Raw genomic sequence first — 25,726 nt, forward strand, 5'->3', positions numbered from 1 at the left:
TAATCATATAATATACTTAGAAAATGTTATCTTTTGAAAAATAAAGAAATCATGTATTGATCGTAGAAATAATGCTATTCTTAAACATACTAGGTCGTTTCTCCGTGCTATGCGCGGATAGTTTGATTGAAATTTTTGTTGAGTGATGAATAACATAATGTAAACACAGAAGCAATAGTGGTCATAGTAGCTTTGGAAGATAATGTTTTTAAACAGTAGCATAGTGCGTTAAGACGATTACAAATAAATTGAAATAGTAACATCAAGAGAAGCATTGAACTGATTATAATGAAGATGTTTTGGTTTCGCAGTAGTCACTAAAAAGATGATAAGAGTATCGGCACTGGCAATAAATTTCTTATTGAACACTGTTGCTGACTGGTCCTAGAGGTACAGGTTCATGATAGGTTTCCCCTGCAAATGTTTACTCATCCTAGTTTAAGTGAGATACTTAATTATCTAATATAGAGAAGAAATTTATTGAAATAAATGAAGATAGCCTACTCTTTAGTTTGTGAATAAATCAGAATGCGTTGTGCGTTTGCTACTTTAACCTCGTCAAGGACCAGACATTGAATTGACTCTATTCAGTACCTTTATGTGACCAACAACATCTACACCATTGTTAGGACTAAGTCAGCAGTTGAGTGATGTATTGAAATGTCTAAATAACAACGTAGTTAAGCACGTAAGATACGTATAGGTTAAGAGCTTATAATTACCATGGGTCTCCCTGAGTCTGACGTTGGCTTCAAAGTGTTCATATATGTCGCCTTAATGATGTTGGCATCAAAGTGTGACAAAAATTAAATTATTAAGTTGTCCGAAAGCTTGGATGAGAATCCGTAGGAAGGAATTTGCGTTCAAAAAAAATTCATACTTGTTCGTCAATAATGAGGAACTCTAAACCAATAACCATCCCACATTAGGTAGCGTTTCTGGCCTCCCAAAAATTCAGATAACTCTAGTGAGATGTTGTTGAGATATAATGCAAAAGGAGACTTGCCAGATGAAACTGATCTTTGTTCATTTAAAATTACAAATTATTGACAATTTGAATTCTTATTTGTTAAATTTGTATTCTAATTTCTATAAATTTGAATCAATATGTGTATGTGTGAATTATATGTTTACTTTTTTATTTTATTTTTTATATTTTCTTTCTTTATTTATTTCTTGTGTTATTGTTTATGTTACTATATCTTATATACATATTTATATTTAATATCTAAGATATAGTGAAATTATAACAGAAGTTTTAATTGTAGGATTGAGTTATCTAATTAGTTTTATTACTGAAGTTGTGCCAAAATATTGACATTTTCTGGAATGGGCTGAGTTCGAATTAGTCGACAAATAAATCAAAGCAACAAATGTAAATGGTTCTTCTTCTAAAATTTCTGCAACACCTTCAAAAAATTTAGTAGGAAAGACGAATACAAACGTAATCAGGAACATGATTCACAAAGATCACTATAGGGAAGAGGATGAAACATGGTTGAGCTTTGGATGACGCAGATAGGAAGATCATATTAAGAGCCTCATTCTCTCATATGATGCTTTGATTCTCTAGGAAAAGTTTCATGTTTCTCATTTCTATGTCATTTTATGCACTCGGTATTCTTCTCTGCATGAAAAAACAGAACAAATACACAGTAACATTTCAGAACAGTCAATTTCTGGATCATATAAATAATCGGTAGGTATACAATTTTTTATTTTCAGAAGTTGTTTTGTTCCACAAAAAAATTCACTGTGTCGTTTCATTCATGGGTTCATCTAACCTTTCATTCATCAGGTTTACTCATTACATGCCCCATTAGAATCCTAAACTTATTCACATATAATTCTGCTCATGTGTGCTCTTTCAAAGGACCTTTATTCACTTTACTCATTTTGTCTACCAGACTACAACCAACATATAAATGTTCTATTCTGCTAAATACTCTGTTGGCACTGACCAGCTCCATAAGCATTGCCGAAAGCCAAGACTGAGGCATAGACATCAATGACCAGAACGTAGTACCATCTAAGCTGAGAGCACATGTGAGGTACTGCAGCTATAAGCACATTCCCTCCACCAGCAACCCTTGAAGGAATTCGGTCTTTAAGGAAGAATCTTGTTCTACACTGGTCATCATAAGATATGTCTCGTGTCAATGGTGAGGGTGGAGGTTCTTCTTCGCGTTAAAGAGAGGTTCTCGAACCATCTTCACCTCAGATCAATACCTTACAAAATTTGTAGACACCATTTCCTAGGATCATAGAAACAGTAATGAACACCTGAAGAAGAGAAAGAAACAATTGTTACATCAAAAGCTGCATACAGAAAAGTGAGCGATTGAAGTATTTTTAATTAATACTTCAATTGTTGTAAAGAACAAAAAAACAGTATGAGTATATAAAGAACAAAAAAAACATAGAATATGAAACAATTGTTGCATTCTATATATACTTCAATTGTTGTAAAGAACAAAAAAACAGTATGAGTATAAAAACAATAAGTTAATGAAACAGAAAGGAAAATAAATAAGAGTGAGACATCTTTGAAGAACATTACTTTTTCATCAGAGGCGGAGGAGACATGGGACTTCTCATTTGGTTTCATCGCCATGGCTTGGGATTAGAGTGGTTTTAGGGTTTTGGGTTGCTGAAAGAAAATAATCAGTATATAAAGGAGGAAGACAGGGAGATGAAACGATCTCATTAAGAACGAATTGATTGGAAGAAATAAAGTAGAGAATTGATTGTTTAGAAGTGGTTCCATCAAAACTGAGTTTCTTTGATCTTGAGACGGAGAAGACGTAGTTAGGGGTGTTCAATCCGGATATCGGTTCGGTTTCGGTTCGGTTTTTTTCGGTTTTCGGTTTTCGGTATTTCGGTTAGTAAAAAATAACTACCGTTCTAAATCCATATTTACTTCGGTTCGGTTCGGTTTATATACCGTCGGTTTTCGGTTTATCCGGTTTTATACCAAAAAATATAATTATTTTGTTTGAGATCATATTATATGAATTTTAGAGTCATATGTCAACACAGTCATTTATTAAAATATATTATATGTTCAAATAAATGAACAAAAAAATAAAAATGCTTCTACCATCAAATAAAATAATCAAATATATGACTAAAATCAAAGCTTGAAATTTTGAAAATAAAAATATGAAACAAAACAGAAACATGAAAAAAAAGTTTTTCCACTCTTACATATTTAGTGTACATTAAAGTCATGCTTTTTCAATTGAAAATTTCCATTAATTATTGTCCATCAAATTTATAATCTTCATATTAATTTAGTGAAGACTAAAATAAAGCAAAAAAATCAAAAAAAGACTTAAAAAATAAGATGTCTGAATTGCGATGTATTGTTATTTAGTTATAGTTCAAGTGTTTTACAAATTAAGGTTTTTTATTACTATAAAATTATGGTAATAGTTATTAACACAAATTTAAGTTATGTAACAAATATATTTTCATGTATTGTTATAAAATATATACATTTTCTACTTTTAATCGGTTTTGTTCGGTTTATTCGGTTTAATCGGTTATATACCAAACCATATCCAAATCCTACGGTTTTTATAAAATTATATCCATTCGGTTTATATGGTATATACCAAAACCAAACCATATTGTCTATTTCGGTTCGGTTCGGTTCGGTACGGTTCGGTTTTACCATATTGAACAGCCCTAGACGTAGTGTCAGAAGCGATCGTGATAGATTCATCTTTTGCCGGTTTGGTTTTCTGAGTTAATTGAAGCTTAAATCAATTATTTCCAGCCCAAACGTTAACAAATGAAACCAAGCCCAAATGTTAACAATTTATGATCGATTCATCGTTGGGCTTTCTGATTTAATTGACTCCAGATCAATTAATTCAAATCCTAACAAATAGAAGCTCAAACGTAAAAGCATATATGATGTGTAAAAAAGCATGATTTTGATTGGGTGATTTTTTTTATGACGTGGCAGCTTCTCCATTGAGAATATTGCACTTTTAGTATTGTGATTTTTAACTTTGTCACGAAAACAAAAATCTATGTTTTCTCATATTTGTCAATGTTCTCACACTTTCAAAAAATATATTAGCTTAGTCACTTACTTATTTTTTTTTACAAAACAAAATAGCGGAGTCTTGAAAGTTGAATCCATATTATTGTAAATGTACATAAAAGTTTGTGATTACATATTTAGTGATTCTTGTATATGTGTTCAAGAAAGTTTCAATGGCTTAGTGGTATCTGTCCTATATTTATGTAATACTAACCCGGGTTCGATCCTTTCCTTTGCATTGTTTATTCATTTTTTACGAAAAACTAAGTGAGATGACGTGGCAACTTCGGACTCTCTGATTGGACGATTTTTTGTGCCTACATGGACACTCTAAGAGGAGCTTATATCCCCTTTTAGTATAGTATAGATTTTATCTAGAATTTTATGTTTTTGTTTATTTAATTATTTATGTAACTTAGGGATAATTATTTGAAAATAAGTGTATATCTTTAAATTTATGAAATATGGCTTATTTTGTTAAGTTTGATTTCTTTTTGGATTTAAATTCTATAAATTAACGAAAAACGAAACCTTAAAACCAATTTCTCCAAGTCACAAAGTCAAACTTTAGTCAAGGAACCTAACAACTATAACAGCATAGGTTATATCAGTATCGGCAAAGTAAGATTGATTTACGAAGAAGATGAATAGTACTGAAGAACAAGAAAGAAACGAGAAGGAAATAGAAGACCTAGCGATTATTTTGTTTTGGATAGAGCGTCCGTTTCTCGTCATACTTCTCCTCTACTCCAGTTTCGTCTCAGTTCTGATCGGCCTTCTGCTTCTCGTTACTACTCTTCTCGCCATAATATTCTTCTTATTATGCCCTCGACTCTCTTTTGCTGGACCCTCTGTAAATATCTTCTTCTAATCTATCTAATTAACTTTACTTAGTGCTAATTCTCTCTCCGTCTCTTCTGTACAATTAATTAGGGTATCGGTGGACTCTGGCTGTTTCTATCAGACCGGTTCATGTTTCTATTGGCTCTAAGCTCTCATGAGACCATACTCGTTTGGCTTCTCACCGTTTTTATCTCCCTCGTGAACCACTCTGCTTACATCATCGAGTACATTGTTAGATCTTATAAATCTCATCATACCATATCACTTCCTCTTCAGTCCCCCGGTAATTAAAGAAACCCTAATTAGTATTTCTAGTGAACAATAGTACTCGAACTTTGAGCTATATATCTTGATTTTTTTCATATTATTAGTTTTTTATCCCAACAAACTGCAATATATTTGATCACTCTCATACAACAATGCCACTTGGACAAACCACTAGTCTAGGCTTGGACTTTTAGTACTAAGTAGTGTTTTTGTTGTTTTTTTTTACACAGGTATAGTTGATGTCACCGTATATATTATTATTATTTATTTATTTGTTTGTTTTCAGAAGTAAGAAGGAATGATGAGGAAGGAGATGAGATCAAGGAACTTGAGAAGATGGGGAAGTTATTAGAAGAGTTAAGAGAAGATGGAAAGAAGATGGATATAGAAATAGAGCTTATCCAGAAAACTATCCACTCAGATCTTGAGAAACACAGAAAAACTTTGTCTTTGAACCTCTTAGAGTTACGTGAAGAGTTGGGAGATGATGGAGAAAAGATGGGGGCATATATGGAGCTGATTAAGAACTTCGTTAACTCAGAGCTTGTAACTCCGAGAGGCGACTTGAACCTCAATATTAATAATGATATCCGGGAAGATGTATCAGATGAGGAGGATATCAAAGATTGGAGAGTAAAACTGAAATCTGTAGCTGAAGAAGTTCATGAGACCTACTTTGTTATCCAAGAAACTGCAAAGGCGGCAAAAACAACAGCTGACAGGGCCAATCTAACCTACATGATTGTGGACGAAATTTCGAAAGAAATGGAAACTATGAGTGGGATGATAAAAGAAGAAGCCCTTGAGATGTTTATAGAGTTAAGAGAAGAAGTTTGGGAAACGTGGTTGGACTTCGAAGCTAGAAAAACAGAAGCGGAGGTTGCTGCGGACAGAGCTGCGGAGGAGCTTTCATATGCAATGGTGGAGTTGATGGACGCAGTCAACATCCGTCCGTGGGAGGGTTACCGAACTGGCTAACAGTTTGCATGCCTCTCTAATTATATTTCAATCTCTTTATTTTTGTTGTCAGATGAATTTCATTTTTAATTCTTTTTTTTTGTAAAAAAAAATTCATTTTAAATTTTTATTATTTTATTTTATTTTATTTGAAGAAGTCTTTTTTAATTGATAAACTGTGAACTCAGTTTTGAGTCCATCCGGGGCCACTAGTAACTTACTCTGTTCTTCATAGAGATAACATATAAATGATTTATGTTATGAAATCCTACAATCTTCGTAGTGGATTGTGAGGAGGCGTGGGTGGTGATGAGTTTTCCCAGTACCAAGTCGGCATTTTGGTCTCTTTGGGAGACTAATATCCTTCTTCTTTTGCAGGATTTGATGTGTTTGTAACTAGGTTTCGTCTCCTTTGCATTCCGATTTGTCTGAGGCTTGCCCCGTCTGTTCTAAGCCGAGTTGTCCCTTGGCTTTGGCGGTTCCTGTTCTCGATTAGGCGGTTTTAGTGGTTCCAGTAGTGCTCATAAGGTTTGCTATATTTTCCCTCTTAATCATTAGTGGAAAGGGCTTCATCGACGACTTATATTGCAAACTTGAAGATATTATCAAAATCCAGCTACTCGGAGTAGCCTACTCCGGTGATGTTACGAGAAGATGGGCATCTGAGACAACGACCGTACGTAAATTCCACATTCAACGACTGAGAACGGTGATTGATTTCTAAGGATTTTGGAACTTCCTAGAGGATAGCGTCGGTGTTGTGGGCGAGCGAAGCTAGTCTAACTATGTTTGAACTTCAAAATTTTGGTTGATTTAAGTTTGTAAGTGACGTTGCGACTCTCATTTTTTGGGTTGATAAGTAAAGTGAGAAAAAAAGAGTGTAGGGCGCGTTGAAAGATTATATGGTAAGTTGTGCTATAGCTTTTTAAACATGAGTTATTGGCATACAAATAGTTTTTTTTTGTTTGATCGACTCGTGAGATTAGAAACTTGTTTGATTCTAAAGACAATGAAAAAGATGGCCAGTAGTATGTTATCATGGTTTGGTTTTCCATTGGGTGTCGAGGAAGGCGACCCTTAAAAAAACAATGTAAGATGAATATATGAGATATCAATGTGAACTTGCTATGTTAACAACGCTTAGAGAGGAAGACAAGAATCTGTCAATTGTTGTGTTTTCGTAAACTCTGATGCAAAATTAACAAATATAGAATCGACTTAGAAAGATTGATGAAGAATTATTCTTAGATGTCAAAGATTGAAAACAGCAGTCGATATTCTAGGATTATGAATCCAATCTAGCGGAATGCGCCAGAAATATGGATCAAAGCAAAGCTAATTAGAAAACATTTGAATAAGGATTTTGTACGAGTCCAGTTTGTAATCGAATGGTTTGATTTATTAATGTGTGTATATATATACATATTTAAAGAATTATTCTTTTGACCAAAAAAAAGAATTATTCTTGGACAATAGCTTATGGGTTGTATGTGATGTATATAAATAAAAAAACTGATTGAATATTAAGTTCTTTTCAGTAATTGATGTGTCATTTTCGTAAAACTTAAAAAAAACGCTCAAGGCGACACTCTTTTGAAAAATAGTTAGTTAGTGGTATAATAGTGTTGATTATCTGGTTAAAGAGAGACTTAATTTTCAGTGCAAAGTGAAGCTGAAGAGACGATCTTAACAAGCAAAGAGGACATGAAAGGATTTAGTGAAGAAGATTTGAAGATCTAAGAGCATGAGCATCAGTGAACCCCCTTTGGGGTTCACCTTCTTAATTTTTTATTATTAAAGTTTTTCTTTTTTTCATTTTGATTTTTTTTTTTTAAAAAAAAAAAAAAAAAAAAATTGACCAATCGCGGGCCGCCACGTATCGTGGGGCCCGCGCTACAGTGATGAACTTTAGGAGAGAGGGTATCATGCAGAAGAGGTGAGAAGGGGTGAGTTCATCACTTTTGCTTTTTTTAATATTTTTTTTTTCTCGTAAAACGTGTGAACCTCCCTCTTGAACCTCTAATGCTCTTGCTCTAAGCTCTTTCAGGAAAAGATCCCATAGAGAGAGTCCAAAGCTCTAGAGAGAATTTCTAGAGAGACTGCAATTGTATCTTTGATAGAATCATTTTTCTGCGATTAAATATGGAAATGATATTTTATAGTAACTTTTGAGAAGATAATTTGGTAAGGAGAAGAACAAGATATAATTCAAAGACGTGAAAAATAGGTTTAACATCTTTGACGGGTCAGGGTCGGATTAATGAACTCCGATTATGATTATGGGTAATTTCAGTTTTAAAACGTGATTACACTGATTTTATTAGTTTTGTGGAATAAGGTTGTCAAAAAAAAAAGAAGGTTGGATTATTTAATTTAGGTGGAGAATTGGTGAAAAGTATAAGTTTGTGGGGATTTTCGATGAGAGTAAAAATTTGTTAGCGGGGAGGGAGTTTGAGCGTGGGTAGCGCAGTCCAGGGGGAATATCATGACAGTACTAGTGAGTAAAAATTATGCTATGTGAGCTCCGGAATAACCGAATAAGTTAACGGGCTTTACCCAGTAAATGTACTATATTTAAGCAAAACTAGGGTATCTTTGTATCTGGGAACATCATGATCTACGTACACTAAATTACAATGGGTGTTCTTATAGCCCAAACCATAGACCTTAAATTCGACTTTTTACTAGTATCATTCGAAATGAAAATAACAATTCATGGTAATGAAGCGACATTACATTAGACTATTTAGAGTCTAGACTGACTATTTACTCAGAATCATCATTTTGCAACTAGTCAATATTGTCAAGCGAATGGTATTATTAACTCTTTTAGTGGATACTCCGAATCTCCTTCGTGTTTATCTGTGGATTTTTGGTGTATACACATATTACCTATCAAAAGACAAAAAGTCTTTAATTTTTTGTTTCTGTCGACATCGACTTTTAAACGTTGGAGATTTTGTTAGATCTAGTGGCGAGCTTTCGTTTATTTTCTACCAAAAAAACACAAAGTAAGGTATGAGAGTAAGTGCATAACTGAAATTTATCCGGGTTTAACATCCTATATATGAATCACATACCTTACTATACTTATAAAATATGTAAATATGAGAACTCCAGCACATGTGACATCGAATGGCTACTATAACAAGACGAGTACGAAACAGAGTTAGAGTAGTACTATACATGACGGGAAAGAAATTACTAGAAGAATTTAAGAGCACCCCCATTAGTGAACTTACGGGGGGGGGGGGGTTCACACAGATTTCAAAAAAAAAAAAAATATTATAATAATGAATAGTAATGAACCTGTCTCTCCCAAGCTCTTCCCAGTGAACCTGGTTCATCACTGTAGCGCGGGTCCCACAACACGTGGCGGCCCGCGATTGGTCCGATTAATTAATTTTTTTTTTTTTAAAACAAAAATCAAACAGTAAAAAAAAATAATAAAAAAATACTTTGTGAACTCCTTTCATGGGGTTCACTGATGCACATGCTCTAACACTCAAGTTAACCGTCTCCTCTCTCTTTATCCTCTCTACGAAAACCCAAAACTGAAGTGAGCTTGAGCTCCGGCGTCCGGTGAGCGCGTGAGCGCGACGGCCGGCGCCGGAGGCACCCCTTTTTCTCTGTTTCCGTTCATGTGTTGCTGCTCTGTGTTCTCCAGCTTCTTTTCCGACATATCGAGGGATCTGGGTTAGGGTTTCTAACCGGCGAACGTTCTCTGCGCAAGGACTGTCTCACCGGCGACGGCTCCGCTTCCTCTGGCTTTCCGGTGAGGTTATTGAAGAGGGAGACTCGAAGCAGTCGGCTTTTGAGTTGGGAGAAGATCGATTTTCAAATCTCAGATTAACTCCGGTCATTCATGTTGTTTGTTGAGAAGGTTCACACAGATTTCAAAAAAAAAAAAAATATTATAATAATGAATAGTAATGAACCTGTCTCTCCCAAGCTCTTCCCAGTGAACCTGGTTCATCACTGTAGCGCGGGTCCCACAACACGTGGCGGCCCGCGATTGGTCCGATTAATTAATTTTTTTTTTTTTAAAACAAAAATCAAACAGTAAAAAAAAATAATAAAAAAATACTTTGTGAACTCCTTTCATGGGGTTCACTGATGCACATGCTCTAACACTCAAGTTAACTGTCTCCTCTCTCTTTATCCTCTCTACGAAAACCCAAAACTGAAGTGAGCTTGAGCTCCGGCGTCCGGTGAGCGCGTGAGCGCGACGGCCGGCGCCGGAGGCACCCCTTTTTCTCTGTTTCCGTTCATGTGTTGCTGCTCTGTGTTCTCCAGCTTCTTTTCCGACATATCGAGGGATCTGGGTTAGGGTTTCTAACCGGCGAACGTTCTCTGCGCAAGGACTGTCTCACCGGCGACGGCTCCGCTTCCTCTGGCTTTCCGGTGAGGTTATTGAAGAGGGAGACTCGAAGCAGTCGGCTTTTGAGTTGGGAGAAGATCGATTTTCAAATCTCAGATTAACTCCGGTCATTCATGTTGTTTGTTGAGAAGGTTCGGAATGGTTCTTCAGTTCCGTTGTGTGGTGGATATCTGCTGCTTGACGGGCCGAGAATCATTTTTCCTTAGGGTTTCAGTTCTTCAGTTCATGTCGGTGTCGATGCGGACCTGTTCTTTTACCCGTGGGTTAGATGAGCTTTGGTGGCCTTGTCTAGGCCTCAAAGGCGATTCGTGAGCTAACGCGTGCAGGAGTGATGGCGCTTGGTTCTGTTCAGAATTGTGTGCGAGTGGCTTGATGTTATACCCGATCTCCGCGGGTTCCGGTGGTCGTCCATGGTTGTCGGAGGCTTCAAGTCACTCTACTTCATCTCGACACTTCACAGCACAGCTACCTATCAGTTCAATCAAGCTAAAGGCGGCGGCTTTCAGTTTGGTTTCGAGTCTCTTGACTTCTAATTGGTTAGCTCCTTTCCGTTTGACACGGGTTTGGGGTTTTAACATGCTCAGTCATCGATGTCCGGTTCTCGGATGTCTCAATCGTGGGAGTGATTCTCGGGGGTCATAATCACTTCCGTGTCAAACGTTTGGTCTTCTACACATCCCGGTGCTGTCTAGCTTCGCTTGAAGTTTTGTGGTAGTGTGGTGACTTTCTGTGCAGGTATTGGAGGCAACCTGATATGGTAGTGGCGGTGAATCAACTCGTTTCTGCAAGCGGGATAGCGGTGTGTACAGCTTGGTCTCTTGGAACTCTCTTTGGTAAGAGTTACTTGGAACCTCCACTTCTATATACCGTATAGCGCTTAATCGGCAGGGATGGTTGCAAGTACGAGGAGTTCCTCAAAAGCTAGCTACGCCTTTGGCGACCCGGGAAGTCCCGGCATCCGAGGCGACGAGGAGAACCTCACATTTTCGGGGTCATCGCCAATGGTCGAGAACAGCAATTGAGTCTTACGGATTCTTAGAACAGAATAGTGGAACGTGCCGGGTTGAGTGGGTGGGCGAAACTAGGATGTAATAGGTTGATTTGGGAATTTTGTTCAAATCGTGCTTGTAACCGGAACTGAATCCCTTTTATTGGGTTGAATAAAAATTTACTTAAGAAAAAAAAAAAAATTACTAGAAGAGGTGACAAATATATTCCGCAGATTTTACAAAGAAACGTTTTCGTTTTGATTATTATCTTCTGTGAAATTTGTTTTGTGTAATTCATCGAGTTTCTACTAAAGTTATTTTGTTGCTGGTGTGGCTACAGACTATTTCACAAAAAGCTGGAGAATATGAGGTATAGCGACCTACATGGGAGAGAGGCGAGGCAACCTATTACCTAATCCTTGCCACGGCTGAAACGCAGCATGCCACTTAGGCAACCTGAAATCGCGAATATTAACTGCATGGCAGATAATATCAGAGCATGTTTATCCCTAGAATCCCACATAGTTTCTTAAGTACACTTTAATGACTATTAAATTAATAAATTGTAGTTAAGGATCTTAGTTAAAAATCACCTAATTTTTGAACTACAATGGTAGTTTCTTAATTTGGGTTTCTTAAATTTTTTTTTTTTTTGCCTCTTTCGATCCTCGGTTTCTATAACTAACTATAATGTTGTATCAAACATGAACCTCCCGAGCACATCTTGCAAGTCCACGGTTTACCAAAAAAGTCATTTCAATGGGCACAAACACTACATATAAAAAGAAAAGCAAGTTATATCACACACCTATCTTCTCTTCCTTTCTTTTCTTCCTCAAGGTCGCTATATCGCGCCTCTTATCTGCACTCTGACCTTTCATGCTCATCACCTGATCATTGCAAAACCAACATCAATAGTGAGGTACGATCATGCAACACTGGTAGAAACATGTATCCAAAAAGGCACAAGTGTATACAGTAATCAAGGATCTGCAACCACTGAGTCATCAAGGTCAAGCTGAAAAGTACCTCTTTACTACCATGACAAAGTGCTTGAAGCGGTTCGATGCAATTCTGGGAAACCACCACAAGTTTTCTTCTCTTTTTATCTCCACCAGTTGCCACTTGTTGCTGCTGCTTCTGATTTGTTAACTCTGCTAGCTGATTCTGTAATAGTGGCGACATACAACACTGGGGACAAACAAACAAAAAATGCCATAAGTCTCATGTGCTGCAGCACCTCTGTTTTATTTCTTAAGGTCCATGCAATGTTTTACACTGTGCTATTTGGTATTAACAACAAAACTTATTCATCCAAGTAAGAAACTTTACAAGAGACTATGCCATATATAAACAACAAACCTCACTCTAAGCTACACAAAACTGGAAAAATGAAATAGCTTGGGAGGAGAAGAGTTTACCTTTAACAAATCCAGATGATGAGCGGTTGCTTTGTTCTTCTGAGTCCTAGCCATCTACACAACATAAAATTGAATAAACCACTCAAATTAACACAGAACAATCAGTCCGAGCTATCATAATTCACTAATCCCATGAACTCAATATTAAAAATGGTACCATACCAGGTAGCTTCTTGGGCTTCCTCATGGGAACAAATTTGGCACCAATAGCCATCGCAATAGGAGGACCAAAAATGAAACCTCTTCCTTCAACACCTGTATCCATTTCAATCACTACAACCATTAATATAGACGCCACTGACTCTAAAGAAAACGACTTTTCACTTTTAAGGGGTAACACACACACACACACTCGGCATCCAATCAAAGCGCTATTAATCTAAAACACACCCATAAGTTCAAGGAGTTACCTGCAACAACAGAGATGTCTTTGCCTTTGTATCTTTCAACAAAAATATCAAAGACGGAGGATCGGTGGTGGAGGATCGGTGGTGGAGAAGAGTGTTTGGGGTTTCGATCGGTGGTGGGTTTCGTCGGTTTCGACCCTTTCTCTCAGACGGAGAACACGAGAAAGACTAGACAAAGTCAGAAAAAAAAGAGACAAATAGAAGGAAAAAAAGCCTTTCCCTAATTTTCTGACACGTGGACTTAAAACCTCTCTTAAAAGCGGTCACCAAACTCCTTATTTAAGGATCGGTTATACCTCTTTTCTTTTCTTTTGATTTAATTAAATCACTTATTTTGCTTAGAAACCTTATTAAGGATCAGGGATAAAGATGGTCTCACATCATATGCTTATACATTCCATCCAATCTTTAGATCCTTGGTTAGGTACTTGTAAGTTGTAAGCCCATTTGGTTACGTCATTGTTTGTAATTTCTATATATAAATTTTATGGAGATTAGGGGAAAATGGAATCCATTGGAGAATCTTGACATGCTGACTCCTCATTTAGTCATTTCTCGCTCCTGTAAGAAATTGGGACACTTACTGACATGGCAGCAACCAGGGAAAGAAAATAAAAGTGGAGTTAATAATACCAGAATTCTTTACAAAAATCAATCACAAGAGAACTGAGTAATAGAAAAACGTGAACTGTTGCTGCAGTGAGTCATTTTGAAGTAATGGTTGTCTTTCCTTCTTTTAAAGCAAAAGTAGACTCTATGTGCTTTTAGAACTTCAAATTACATTATCTCAAGATCATACGACTAAATTGAGACTATCTCTATTTTGCTACTTTTCCTTTAAAACATAAGAACTTTAAAATAGAAATGAAATATATCTCAATGTATTTTTAAATAGTATTACTTAAAAATATATATTAAAATAGAAATTATTATTTAAATATAGAGAAAAATAGTAGTTCATATTTTAAAGTAAGAGATATGCTAAAGTAATTTTGATTTTAAATACTATTATAAAGACAAAAATAGCAACAAGTCGAAGAATCTTTAAGTTTGCCGTAGTCTAGTGGCTATGACCAACTGACCTCTTCACCTTGACACGAAGAGTTTGATTTTTTTTTGTCAAGAGAGGATTCTTTTTTGTATGTTAAATGGACAATAGGGTTCGTTTGCAAAAGCATAAGGTAGTGTTAGAAAACGAAATCAATAAGATAGTGTTAGAAAACGCAATGAATAATTCAGTTTACAACCATTCAGAAAACATATAGCATTATAGACAAATATGATGAGAGAACAAGATAAAATTGAGGATTAAATTTGAAATGCAACAAAGTAAAGCCTCTCAATCTCTCATCATTCTTCATTATTCGCACTCTATTACCCTCTCTACCCTACCACTCTACCCACGTGTCATTCTTCCTCTCTCCAACCCTCCAACATCCTCATTTATAATTGCTATGCATGTCGGTATATTTATCATTTCTTTATTGTTCCTTTTTTTTGTGGTCAATTTCTTTATTGTTCCTTTATTCCATGTTTTCACAAATTATCACATCTCCGATCTTTGAAAACGAGTGTGAATATCTCAAATCTTTTTTTTTTGGGTAAACATGCTATATTACCAATTTTTACGAAATACAAAAAAAAAAAACAGAATGCAAAATTAGAACAAACAGAATTCAAATCTAAATAAAAAGGGATGGACACACCTGGCAAAAAGTTTATGAAAATACAACATAATTGAACTAAACGTTTGCCACAAAAAAGACCCGTAGTAATAACGAGAGACAAAACTCGGTAGAATTGGCTTGTCCGATGATATGTTTTTAATGATTGTGTACAACAAGAACAACTTATGAAAATCTTCTTAAAACAAAGACCAAGCTTTATTCAGTAAGATAAACTTTCAAGAGTCGCTATTCGCCTTCAAACCTACACATAAGAAGAAAAGCTAGACAATACCATCTAAAGAAGAACAGTCCAGAGCAGTCCTAGATTTCGTCTCTGAAACAAGTTTGCCCGGCATGCGCTACCACTAGAAAAGAGAGGAGCGACTTTCAAGACCAGCACCACTCCGCTCACGCCATGCAACGGAGAACCCACAATAGATCTTCCAAATTTTGAAACGAAAACATCTATGGAGGTTCCCCGGAAACAAAATCGACAAATCGTAAGAGACACGCTATCAATGACGAACAAGAAAAAATAAACTGCATCCCCACTGTTTGAAGAACACCGATGCACGGTCAAACCATGTATGACTGTACACCTAAGCCGAGAAGGAGGAGCACCGAAAACACAATAAAAGAAATTTTTTTTCCAATAACTAAATTTGACACCTGATTGTGACCTACGTCTCCTTACTTGACCCACAAGAACCCCTTACCGACCCTAACTTTGTGCTTTTCCGAATCAGATCTGAACCGCGGAGGCGAGTGCTTAGAGCACCAAGAAAGAAAACACATGAGAAGAGATAAGAGCATCTCCAAGGGGACTCTATTTTTTCCTCTATAATTTACACTAAAATAGAGTAACTCTATTATAGAGTTGAATTTGCTCCAATGGTTCACTTTATAATAGAGTTACTCTATAATAGAGTGAAATATAGAGTATTCTTGTTTTTTTACTCTAAATATAGAGTGAAAAAACAAAAATACTCTATATTTCACTCTATTATAGAGTAACTCTATTATAGAGTGAACCATTGGAGCAAATCCAACTCTATAATAGAGTTACTCTATTTTAGAGTGAAATATAGAGAAAATTATAGTGTAGCATTGGAGATGGTCTAAGAGGAGAGGCGAAGTTGAAAAGAAGCAAAAAAAGACATAAAAAGAGACATGAAGCGACGAAAAACCACCGGACGTCCAAACTTAATTCCGAACTATATTTTTTAAATTGAGAACGTTTAAAAAGAGAAAAATAAGAGAAATAATGTAGTTGCTATCTCAAATCTTTTATTTGAATGTTTGTGTTAACTTGGTAAAGAATAAGAGAACAAAATGTTTTACACTGTACTATAATAACACCAAAAGTTACAAACACATAAAATAAACATGGGTATGTCAATCTTTTACTTTTTAATAAATATTTGGAAATTATTATTTTTGCGTGCTATTGTTATTAAAAAAATTCTATCTATGGAATTTGCCCAAAATTAATATTTAAAAAAAACTGACATTAAATTTTAGAAGCCAAAATTAAACAAGTGATATTTAATAACAAAAGAAAAGATTAACCAAAGTCGTAGTGGATAAATACTTTTACTTTGTTGGTGCAGGATAAGCAAAACCTCTCAAACTTAATATATAACCAGTTTATATGAGCATCAAACACTATAATAGACTCAAGCTTATGATAAATCCCAGCCATAAGAATATTGACAAACAACAAGACATTTTGTGACTGGGTTATATATTTTTTTTTTTTGAGAAAGGTTATATAAAAATTATTGCATAATAAAATTAACATGTTTATATATTTGTATCTAATATATATATATATATATATATTATTTTTTTTACTAAATTAGGTTACTACTATTTATAGAGTTAAACTTAGCAATATCGAACAGTAACCCTTTTGTATAAATAGTGTGAAACAAAATGACATGAAATTTGGTCAAACCTTAAAAACCTCACTCATATGATTTATTTTTCAAATAAAAATAGGATTTTTATTTTTCAAATAATCCTCCAGAATTTAGCTATTTAATTTATATTATACTGGCTAAATTGTCCAGTCAATGCACTATGAGTTTATCATATGATTTAGTATGTTTATTAGAGAAATATCATTTTTTCAAACTCGATAACTTTTTTTTTTGGTCAAAAATCGATAACATTATTTGTATTTTGTAAATTTTCTTCACAAAAATATAATTGAGGAGAGGATGTAGTTCGGACCTCTACATTAGCATAGGGGTCTCTCTGAGTATATAAAGCACTGCCACTTCTGTGAATATTCAGAGAAGGAATTAGCAAACTGTCACAGGTGACCTCATCAAGACAGCAACAACCACTAATTCTCTCTCAATGGTTTATGAGACACCTAAGCAATAAACATCTTGTTTTTTTCTCTGCCATTTCGTCTTTTCTTTCTTTTGTCGTGTTTTCGCCCAAATTATCATTCACCTTTTCTTTTTAATAATATCAAATTATTTCCAATTTTATTTGTTTTACTCGAATCGAAAACAGCGACCTACCACAATTTTTTTTTTGAGAAAATTACATATAGAGTAACTTTATGATTTTCCAGTTCAGGGCCAGCTCAACATTTTTAGGGGTCTTAGGGCAAAAAAAAAAATTTTACCCTCTAAAATTTATATACATAATGTTTAAAATATATATAAAATTTAATATGCAAAATTTTGTATATATTTGTAATGAAAATAAAACTATATACATATCAAATAATTCTGGGCTCTTTTTATTTTGATTTATTGTATTTATAAAAAAATTGAGCCCCTTAATTATTATTATACGGGAGGATACGGGCTTGGGCCCGGGGCGGTCGCACCGCTTGTCCCCCCCACTGAGCCGGCACCGGCACTGTTCCAGTTATATACATAATCACTTTTCACTTAAGACACACATTTAAACCGTTTTTTTGTTGGTTATGCTTTTTTAAATAAGTTTTATCTTTTCTTTGATTAAATGGCTACAAAATATATTTACCAATTAAAAAAATTAAGAAGTATAACCATCAAAAAACTAAACATGTATTCTACATCTCTTTTAACTATTTCCACTACCAAATATTTTATTTTATTGTTTTTGGTGTTTAGTTTTTCATTACTTCACTTAATTAATAAGAAACTGGTTTTAACTCTGAAAAAATGATTTTTACCAAACATCATTCATTCATTACAATTTTATTGTAATTCTTTTTTTTTTACAAATTTTTTATTGTAATTCTTGCCCTCGTAACAAAAAAAAAGAAGGAAGAAGAGATGAGTCACAAAACAATAATGAGTTTTCCTCTCTATTGTGAGCCGTCGCAACATAACTCCTCCTCTGCAGTAGGTCTTCATCCTCGTCACTCCATCTGCTCGAGAATCTACAGATCATGGTCGTCTTCATCGTTTCAAGCTTTACTTGTTTGTCATCGGCTGAATTCATCATCTGGCGCTTTTAACTACCATGCTCGTCTTCTTGTCTTCTCTCTCTGCTGCTCGTTGTCGACTTGATTCCACACAACAGTCATTGTTGATCCGAAAACTCGAGAGCAACAATGGTGGAGTTTTTTTTTTTTTTTTTGCAATTGTAGTTTTTCACCTTTTGGTTATTAACAATTTTATCCTACAATTTTTAAAATGTGCAGAATTGTCTTTTTGATTTAGGCCGGATTTATAATTGTGAACTACAGATCCTGTCAAATGCAAATGAAGAAATATATACATCCAACACCTATAAATGCATTTTAAAATTATCTAGATAGGCTAAAAACAAACGCTAAAACTCATTAAAATAGCAAAATATCAGCCATCAACAAAAAAAAGAATTCTCATATTTTGTTTTCTTTTTCTTTTAACTTAAGTAATTTTATAATACATATTTTTATCCACAACACTCAATTCTTGTATCCACATTTGATGTGTTAGAGTTTTAAAGTAAGAATTTTTTATTTTATATAACAAATTTTTTATCTACGCTTAATCCTACACCAACTAAGCATTATACAAACAACAAAGTTCAAACTCCTCCCTAAAGTCTAATATTTGTCCGATATTATTAATTATTTTAAACATTTTGGGAACGTCTTTTAATTCTCCGAGAGGTACACCTTTTTCTAAAAAGAAAACTCTTTTATATTTTTTTGATATTAAAACAAACTTTATAGGATATTACCTTATTTACAAAAACATAAGAACAATTAAATTATTTGTGGGAAACGGACAAAAGACTTGGACTACCCCACTCAGTGGCACAATCCTGTAATTTCAACCAAAACAATATACCCTTTCTAGGATTCATCGTCATCTTTGGTTTTAATAAGACAGTTCCCCTTTTGCTCCCATTTTCATTTCCCTTTCCTCTTATCACAGAAGAAGAAAAAAAGAGAGCGATAAAGCAGCAAAAATAAGAAAGAAGCTCCACTGATTATTTCTTTTGTTTTCTTTTCACTTCAAGACTTAAAATTTTTAGCTGAATCAATGGCTGGAATCTTAAAGCTCCAAGCTTGGAGTATATTGTGAAGAAGAAGTCGAATTTTCTTTGCTTTTCTTTTATTTAATTTCTGGAAAATGGAATGTATGGGTATGATGATGGCTAGTAGCTTAGATCCTGAAAGGAAGCAAAGTGGAGGACTTAGAACAAAACAAGCTGGACGAGGATCTTGCCGTGGAAGTTAGTCTCCTGTTTCAATCTCCTTTTAAAGAATGTAATAATAGTTGGGTTCCTTTAGATTCATTTTAAAGTTATGTTTTTTCAGTTTAGAAGTTTTGATTTTTTTTTTCCCTGGGCAGTTTGAAAATTGCAGTGTTGTAAAGTGAAGAAGATCGTTCTTTAGTTGGAGCTGAGAAAGAGAGAAGGAATCTATGGGTGTTTTGCTAAAAGAAGCGTTGAGGTCTATTTGCGTTAATAATCAATGGTCTTATGCTGTTTTCTGGAAAATCGGCTGCCAAAACTCAAGGTTACTTACTACTACTACTACCACTTTCATTTTCTTATTACCCAACAAAAAAAAGAAACCAAGATCTTGAATGAATTTTGATTAAAGGGTTCTTCAAACTCAGATCTCGAGGATGTTTTTTTTTTTTAATTATTGGGGTTTTTGTGTTTGGTTTAATCTAATCTTGGTTGTTGTGTAAAAGAATCTTTTGATTTGTGACAAAACCATATCCTCTTCTTTTGTTTAATTGTTTTGCTCTACAGTTCTTTCTTTTCTTGTCCTTTTTCGTTTTGTCTCTCTCTATCAAGTAACTAAATCATGTTGTCCTTTTTCCGTTTGGATGTATTAATAAAATTTATTTTGTGTGCAGCTTGTTGATTTGGGAGGAATGCTACAACGAAACCTCACTTTCTGGAAATGAGAATGTTCAGTTGCTTACAAACAGAATGATGTTGAACAATCGAATCATTTTGGTTGGAGAAGGGTTAGTTGGCCGAGCTGCATTTACAGGACACCATCAATGGATCCTAGCAGATAGTTTCAACCGGGGTGGTGTTCATCCACCTGAGGTTATTAATGAGATGCTTCTCCAATTCTCTGCTGGTATTCAGACCGTCGCAGTTGTCCCAGTTGTTCCTCATGGTGTTGTTCAACTCGGTTCTTCCTTCCCTGTAAGACCATCTCCAACCCACCCTTATTTCTATCTCTATATTTTCCCCTAAAATAGAAAGAGGTGAAAATGCTCCAATGTATGCCTCTATAATAGAGTTTCTCTATTTATAGGGGAAAATATAGAGATATGTTATTTTCACCTCTAAATATAGAGGCAAAAAGTAACTTTCCTCTATATTTTCCTCTAAAATAGAGTAACTCTATTATAGAGGCATACATTGGAGCATTTTCACCTCTATAATAGGGATCTCTATTTTAGAGGAAATTATAGAGGTGTACATTGGAGATGCTCTAAGTTACCATTTTTGCTCTTCTTCACAATGTTTTGCTCTTTTCTTGAGGTTCTTGTGTTCTTATGTGTGCAGATTATGGAGAACTTGGGGTTTGTGAATGAGGTGAAGGGTCTTATCCTGCAACTTGGATGTGTCCCGGGAGCTCTTTTGTCTGAGAGTTACACAACATATGAACCTCCTGCTGCTGATTTTATTGGAGTCCCCGTCTCCGGGCTAATAATGCCCTCTCAAGGACACAAGATCCTCCCGTCTTCCGCTTTTTTCAACTCTACTTCTTCATCAGATCATCAAACGTATGAAGAAGTTTCCTGTAATCTTGTGGATGAACACCTCAAGCAAGGAGGATGGCAGAATCCTGATGCTTGGCTGAATCAAAACTTGTCTTGTATGTCTAATGTGGTCCAGTGTGAAGACTCGAGCTCTAAACGAAGCGATGACTTGTTTGACATGTTGGGTCTGGGTGATAATAGGAACAGAGGTTGGGGGATGAGAACAGAACAGCTCACTAGGGAGTTATCAGACTTTGGGATCATTCAAGAAACAGATCATCTCTTGGACGCTGTGGTCTCAGGTGCTCGTTCCTCCTCCACCACAAAGCAGATCTCATCAGATGAGACGTCCGAGTCCTGCAAAACCACAATGACCAAAGTTAGTAACTCATCCGTTACCACCACACCATCTCACAGCAGCCCTCAAGGAGGTTTATATAATGAGAAGAAACCTGTTGGGCCTCCCCCATCGTCGTTGGCGCTTTACGGGTCTCAGATCAGTTCTTGGGTTGAACAAGCTCACAGCTTAAAGCGTGAAGGCACTCCAAAGGTGAATGAAACTGCAAAACCGGCTGCTAGTAACCGGAAAAGGCTTAAACCAGGAGAGAACCCAAGACCAAGGCCTAAAGATCGCCAAATGATTCAAGATCGTGTCAAGGAGTTGCGTGAAATCATACCAAACGGTGCTAAAGTAAGCTGGTTTGTTTTAATCTAAGCAAATCCCTTTAAATTAAAAAAGATTATTTACTAACAAAAATAGTAAAAATGTTTTGTTTCAACAGTGTAGCATAGATGCGCTTCTTGAACGTACAATCAAGCACATGCTCTTCTTACAAAACGTCTCGAAGCATACTGATAAGGTGAAACAAACCGAGGGGGAGTCTAAGATTATGAAGGAGGAAGGAGGAGGAGCGACATGGGCTTTCGAAGTAGGGTCAAAGTCTCTTATGTGTCCCATTGTAGTAGAAGATATAAACCCTCCTCGCATCTTCCAAGTTGAGGTAATAACGTTGCTGCACTTTCACTTGCTAGTCAAGTTTTAGTGTTTTTTTTTTAATTTGTCTTTATATTTTTTTGTGACAGATGTTATGTGAACAACGAGGATTCTTTCTAGAGATCGCTGATTGGATCAGAAGCTTAGGACTCACCATCTTGAAGGGTGTCATTGAAACTCGAGTTGACAAGATTTGGGCTCGCTTCACTGTTGAGGTAATATTATTACTTTTAAGTTGATAGGTTTATATAAAATGATAAAAGTTGAGAGATCTCAATATGATGTTTTATTTTGTTTTTTTAGGCGAGTCGAGATGTGACGAGGATGGAGATATTCATGCAACTAATGAATATTTTGGAGCAGACGATGAAATGTGGAGGAGGAAACTCTAAGGCTATTTTGGATGGGATCAAAGCTGCAATGCCCATTACCAACAACACCTTACCGGTTACTACTGGTGGCTGTTCAATGTAACACAAATTAGTGACCGGCTTGGTTAAGCTGGATTCATAATTAGAGGTTACGAGCGGACCGGTCCAGGAGGCTCGCTATGACTAACTTAAAAAAATCGGTTTGGCTGTTCAATGTACATTTGCTTCTCCTTTTTTTCATTTTTCTATGTTTTGAGATTTTGCGAATTTTATTTTCTGTATTGAATCTCATTTGTGTGGATTTTTTTTGTTACTTTTATTCCTATGGAGTCTGATATAATGAATTAATCATGATTTTTGGAGTGTAAATTTTAGTTAATAATCTAAATAGACTTGGCTAAAAGCTTTTGCATTTACCGGTTCAAGTGTTCAAACAGTTTCACGTATATCAAGGCCGGTAAAAAGAACCGGTCCACCAACAACAGCTTTAAGCCTTCAACAGTACAGAAGCTCACATGTATTTTGTACCTTTGTGTTACTTTGATTAGTAACTCTTATGTACATTATTAGCTTATTATTTAAAAAAAACAATAGGCTCTACTTTCAATGAAATTCACTCTTTATTAACACAACGCGAGGTTGTGAGAAAAAGCTATATTGGTAGTTACAATACTTCAGTTAACAGCCTTATGACCAACGTACTTAGTGTTTTTACTAACCTGTGGTGGATGTCTTAATCCATTCCTAATTCTAGCATTTGTCCAAAATCTTTTTCATTCACATTTGTTGATCCAAAAATACAATAGAAACTATTTGGTTTCACTTACATTTTCAATATATATTTGACTTCATACACATTTGTGGATCAAACTTAGTCTAATTAAGTTTCTATTGTATTTTGAGATCCACAAATGTGAATGAAGAAAAAACTTAGTCTGATTAAGTTCAAAATACAATTAAAATTTGCGTTTCTTATTACAATATGTGTTCTGCTTTTACCCTTTTGAGGTACCTAAAGTTTGATGCAAAAGGGTTTGCCCAAAAAAAAAAAGTTTGATGCAAAAGGTTCATGAACTATTTTGCTCTCGCATTTAGCCTTCTCTCCACTCTACAGATTATGATGGAATAATCGGCAGGACATTATGATTTCACATTTCCATTATATTTTCTTGGGCCCTTCAATTTCTTCCTCGCTTTTAATATATTTCCAATACTTTATCAACAACAGTAGGCTAGAGGTGTATCTTTATTCTTTATTATACTGTAGACCTTTTTCAGTTATAAAAGTTAACTACCAATTGAATACTATCTAATTTGGGATGAATTGAAAATAGCAATAAATTCAAAATTAGATATGGCATACGTGAAAAAAATGTTTTTTTTACTATCCCCCTATAAATTAAAAGAAAAGTCACTTTAGTGATTTCTGGTGACGTGTCGTTCATAGGTGAAGTTTCAAGAAAATTGTTATAATTTGATTGGTCGCTGATTTTTAATTTTTATTAATTTAATTTTGATCTAAAATTTAAGGTAAGTCTAAAATCATTTAACATCACTTACCATATAATCTACAGAATAACAATTTATGGAAACTGATTCTCGAAATTATAGAAAGATTAATAATGTTTTATTTATTACTTTTAATATTTATAAACTATAAAATATAATGAACGAAATTTTATATAAGATAATTATAATTGTTTTATACTCTACTTGATGAATTGTATTCGAATATAATTATATAATAATTATTTTAAATATTAAAAAATTCAAACATGTTTATTAATATTATTTTTAAATTATTTATCGTTGTTTAAAGAATAAATTTATCATAATTTTAAAATAATTTACTGAATGTTATAAATTATTAATAAAATTAAATTTACTTTATATTGAATATTTGTTTATTGTTAAATATATTTTAGAATTTCTTTTTGATTTATTTTTTCCATCGACACTACTAAAAAGGAAAGCCCTCTAAATACTTACCTTATTTTGTAATTTCGATATATCATTTAATTCATCGATCCCACTATAATAGGAAAGTACCTTTGAATACTAATTGCAAGGAAAAACATAATTTAATGACCAATTAACATCACTTTCCAAATGACTTACATAATATTATTAATAACTATTTATGGTAACTAATTGTCGAAAGTATGGTATATAAATCCATTTTATTAATTCAAATAAATATTTTAGATTCCAAATGACTTACATAATATTATTAATAACTATTTATGGTAACTAATTGTCGAAAGTATGGTATATAAAGTCATTTTATCAATTCAAGTAAATATTTTGGTTTATTATTTTATGTAGTCTATAGATATATTAGAATATAAAGTCATTTTATCAAATCAAATAATTTATTTTAATTCATCGATCCCCTATAAAAGGAAAGTAACATTGAATACTGATTGAAAAGGAAAAAATAATTTAATCCCTCTATTAACATTACTTGCGCAACAATATTAGTTAATACATGTAATATCTAGTTTCCTTATTACAAATAGAAAGAATTCTCTTGATTTTGTTGATTGATTTTTTAGAATTTCTTTTTCGATTTATTTTAATCATCGACACTACTAAAAATGAAATCACTTTAATACTTAACTTTTGTGTTTTCTCGATTCAAAGAACATCTTTTTGCGATCATTTCTCTGTTTAATTCATCAAATACTCACTAAATATTTTAGATGTTAGAGAAACAAAATTAATTGACAAAATATTTTTTCTCCTAAAATCATGCATTTAAAACTTAATATTTATGGTGAGACTTGTCAACCAAAATTCTGGTGCAATCTATTCACGAGATGTTCTCCTTTAGCTTTATTAACAAGATATTCCAAAAATAATATTACCTTATAAGTATAAGATTTATTGAGAATTTATTAAAGAATATTCTACTTCTTAGCTTATCATGCAACCTAAATCAATGAGAAACGTCTACCAATTTACTATAAATAAGATATTCACAGTAGAAAAAACGAAATAATTGAACTTTGTATTCTGAACTTTTAACGTTAATAATGTTCTGAACTTTTTTTTCTTCTTATTTTAGAACATTAAGCTTTTATATTTCATGAGAGCTGATTTTTCTTTTGATTTATATGCAGATACCCTTTTATGACGATTTCTCCACTGAAGCTATATATGATTTGATTGTACACCTCTTTGATATATCATTTCGATA

At 34.3% G+C, this 25,726-nt stretch overlaps 2 protein-coding genes and 1 long non-coding RNA gene across 6 annotated transcripts; 2 read left to right on the forward strand and 1 right to left on the reverse strand.

The window, feature by feature from the left end:
- Positions 1 to 4,316: 4,316 nt before the first annotated feature.
- On the forward strand, positions 4,317 to 11,678 carry LOC103829652. Its single transcript, XM_009105333.3, has 4 exons — positions 4,317 to 4,907; positions 4,988 to 5,180; positions 5,451 to 10,004; positions 10,634 to 11,678. Exons 1-3 carry the CDS (start codon positions 4,698 to 4,700, stop codon positions 6,140 to 6,142), a joined length of 1,095 nt encoding a protein of 364 aa, XP_009103581.1. The 5' UTR covers positions 4,317 to 4,697; the 3' UTR covers positions 6,143 to 10,004; positions 10,634 to 11,678.
- Positions 11,679 to 12,076: 398 nt separating this feature from the next.
- Positions 12,077 to 15,872, reverse strand: LOC103829898. 3 transcript variants are annotated; one of them, XR_004449300.1, is made up of 4 exons: positions 13,323 to 15,872; positions 13,075 to 13,167; positions 12,521 to 12,966; positions 12,077 to 12,381 (listed from the first exon to the last, which is right to left on the reverse strand). It is a non-coding gene; the product is annotated as an uncharacterized LOC103829898 (long non-coding RNA). The 3 variants fall into 3 exon arrangements; XR_004449299.1 differs by having other exon boundaries at positions 12,521 to 13,167; positions 13,323 to 13,337; XR_004449298.1 differs by lacking the exon at positions 13,323 to 15,872 and having other exon boundaries at positions 12,323 to 12,381; positions 12,521 to 13,297.
- Positions 15,873 to 19,331: 3,459 nt separating this feature from the next.
- Positions 19,332 to 22,896, forward strand: LOC103829654 (transcription factor LHW). 2 transcript variants are annotated; one of them, XM_018653268.2, is made up of 7 exons: positions 19,332 to 19,697; positions 19,783 to 19,949; positions 20,299 to 20,599; positions 20,966 to 21,853; positions 21,945 to 22,163; positions 22,246 to 22,371; positions 22,460 to 22,896. In XM_018653268.2, exons 2-7 carry the CDS (start codon positions 19,855 to 19,857, stop codon positions 22,628 to 22,630), a joined length of 1,800 nt encoding a protein of 599 aa, XP_018508784.1. In that variant the 5' UTR covers positions 19,332 to 19,697; positions 19,783 to 19,854; the 3' UTR covers positions 22,631 to 22,896. The 2 variants fall into 2 exon arrangements, with proteins under 2 accessions (XP_018508784.1, XP_009103583.1); XM_009105335.3 differs by having other exon boundaries at positions 19,332 to 19,663.
- The last annotated feature ends 2,830 nt before the right edge of the window (positions 22,897 to 25,726 follow it).

Source organism: Brassica rapa, chromosome A07, assembly GCF_000309985.2.
Source record: "Brassica rapa cultivar Chiifu-401-42 chromosome A07, CAAS_Brap_v3.01, whole genome shotgun sequence".
Lineage (NCBI taxonomy): Eukaryota > Viridiplantae > Streptophyta > Magnoliopsida > Brassicales > Brassicaceae > Brassica > Brassica rapa.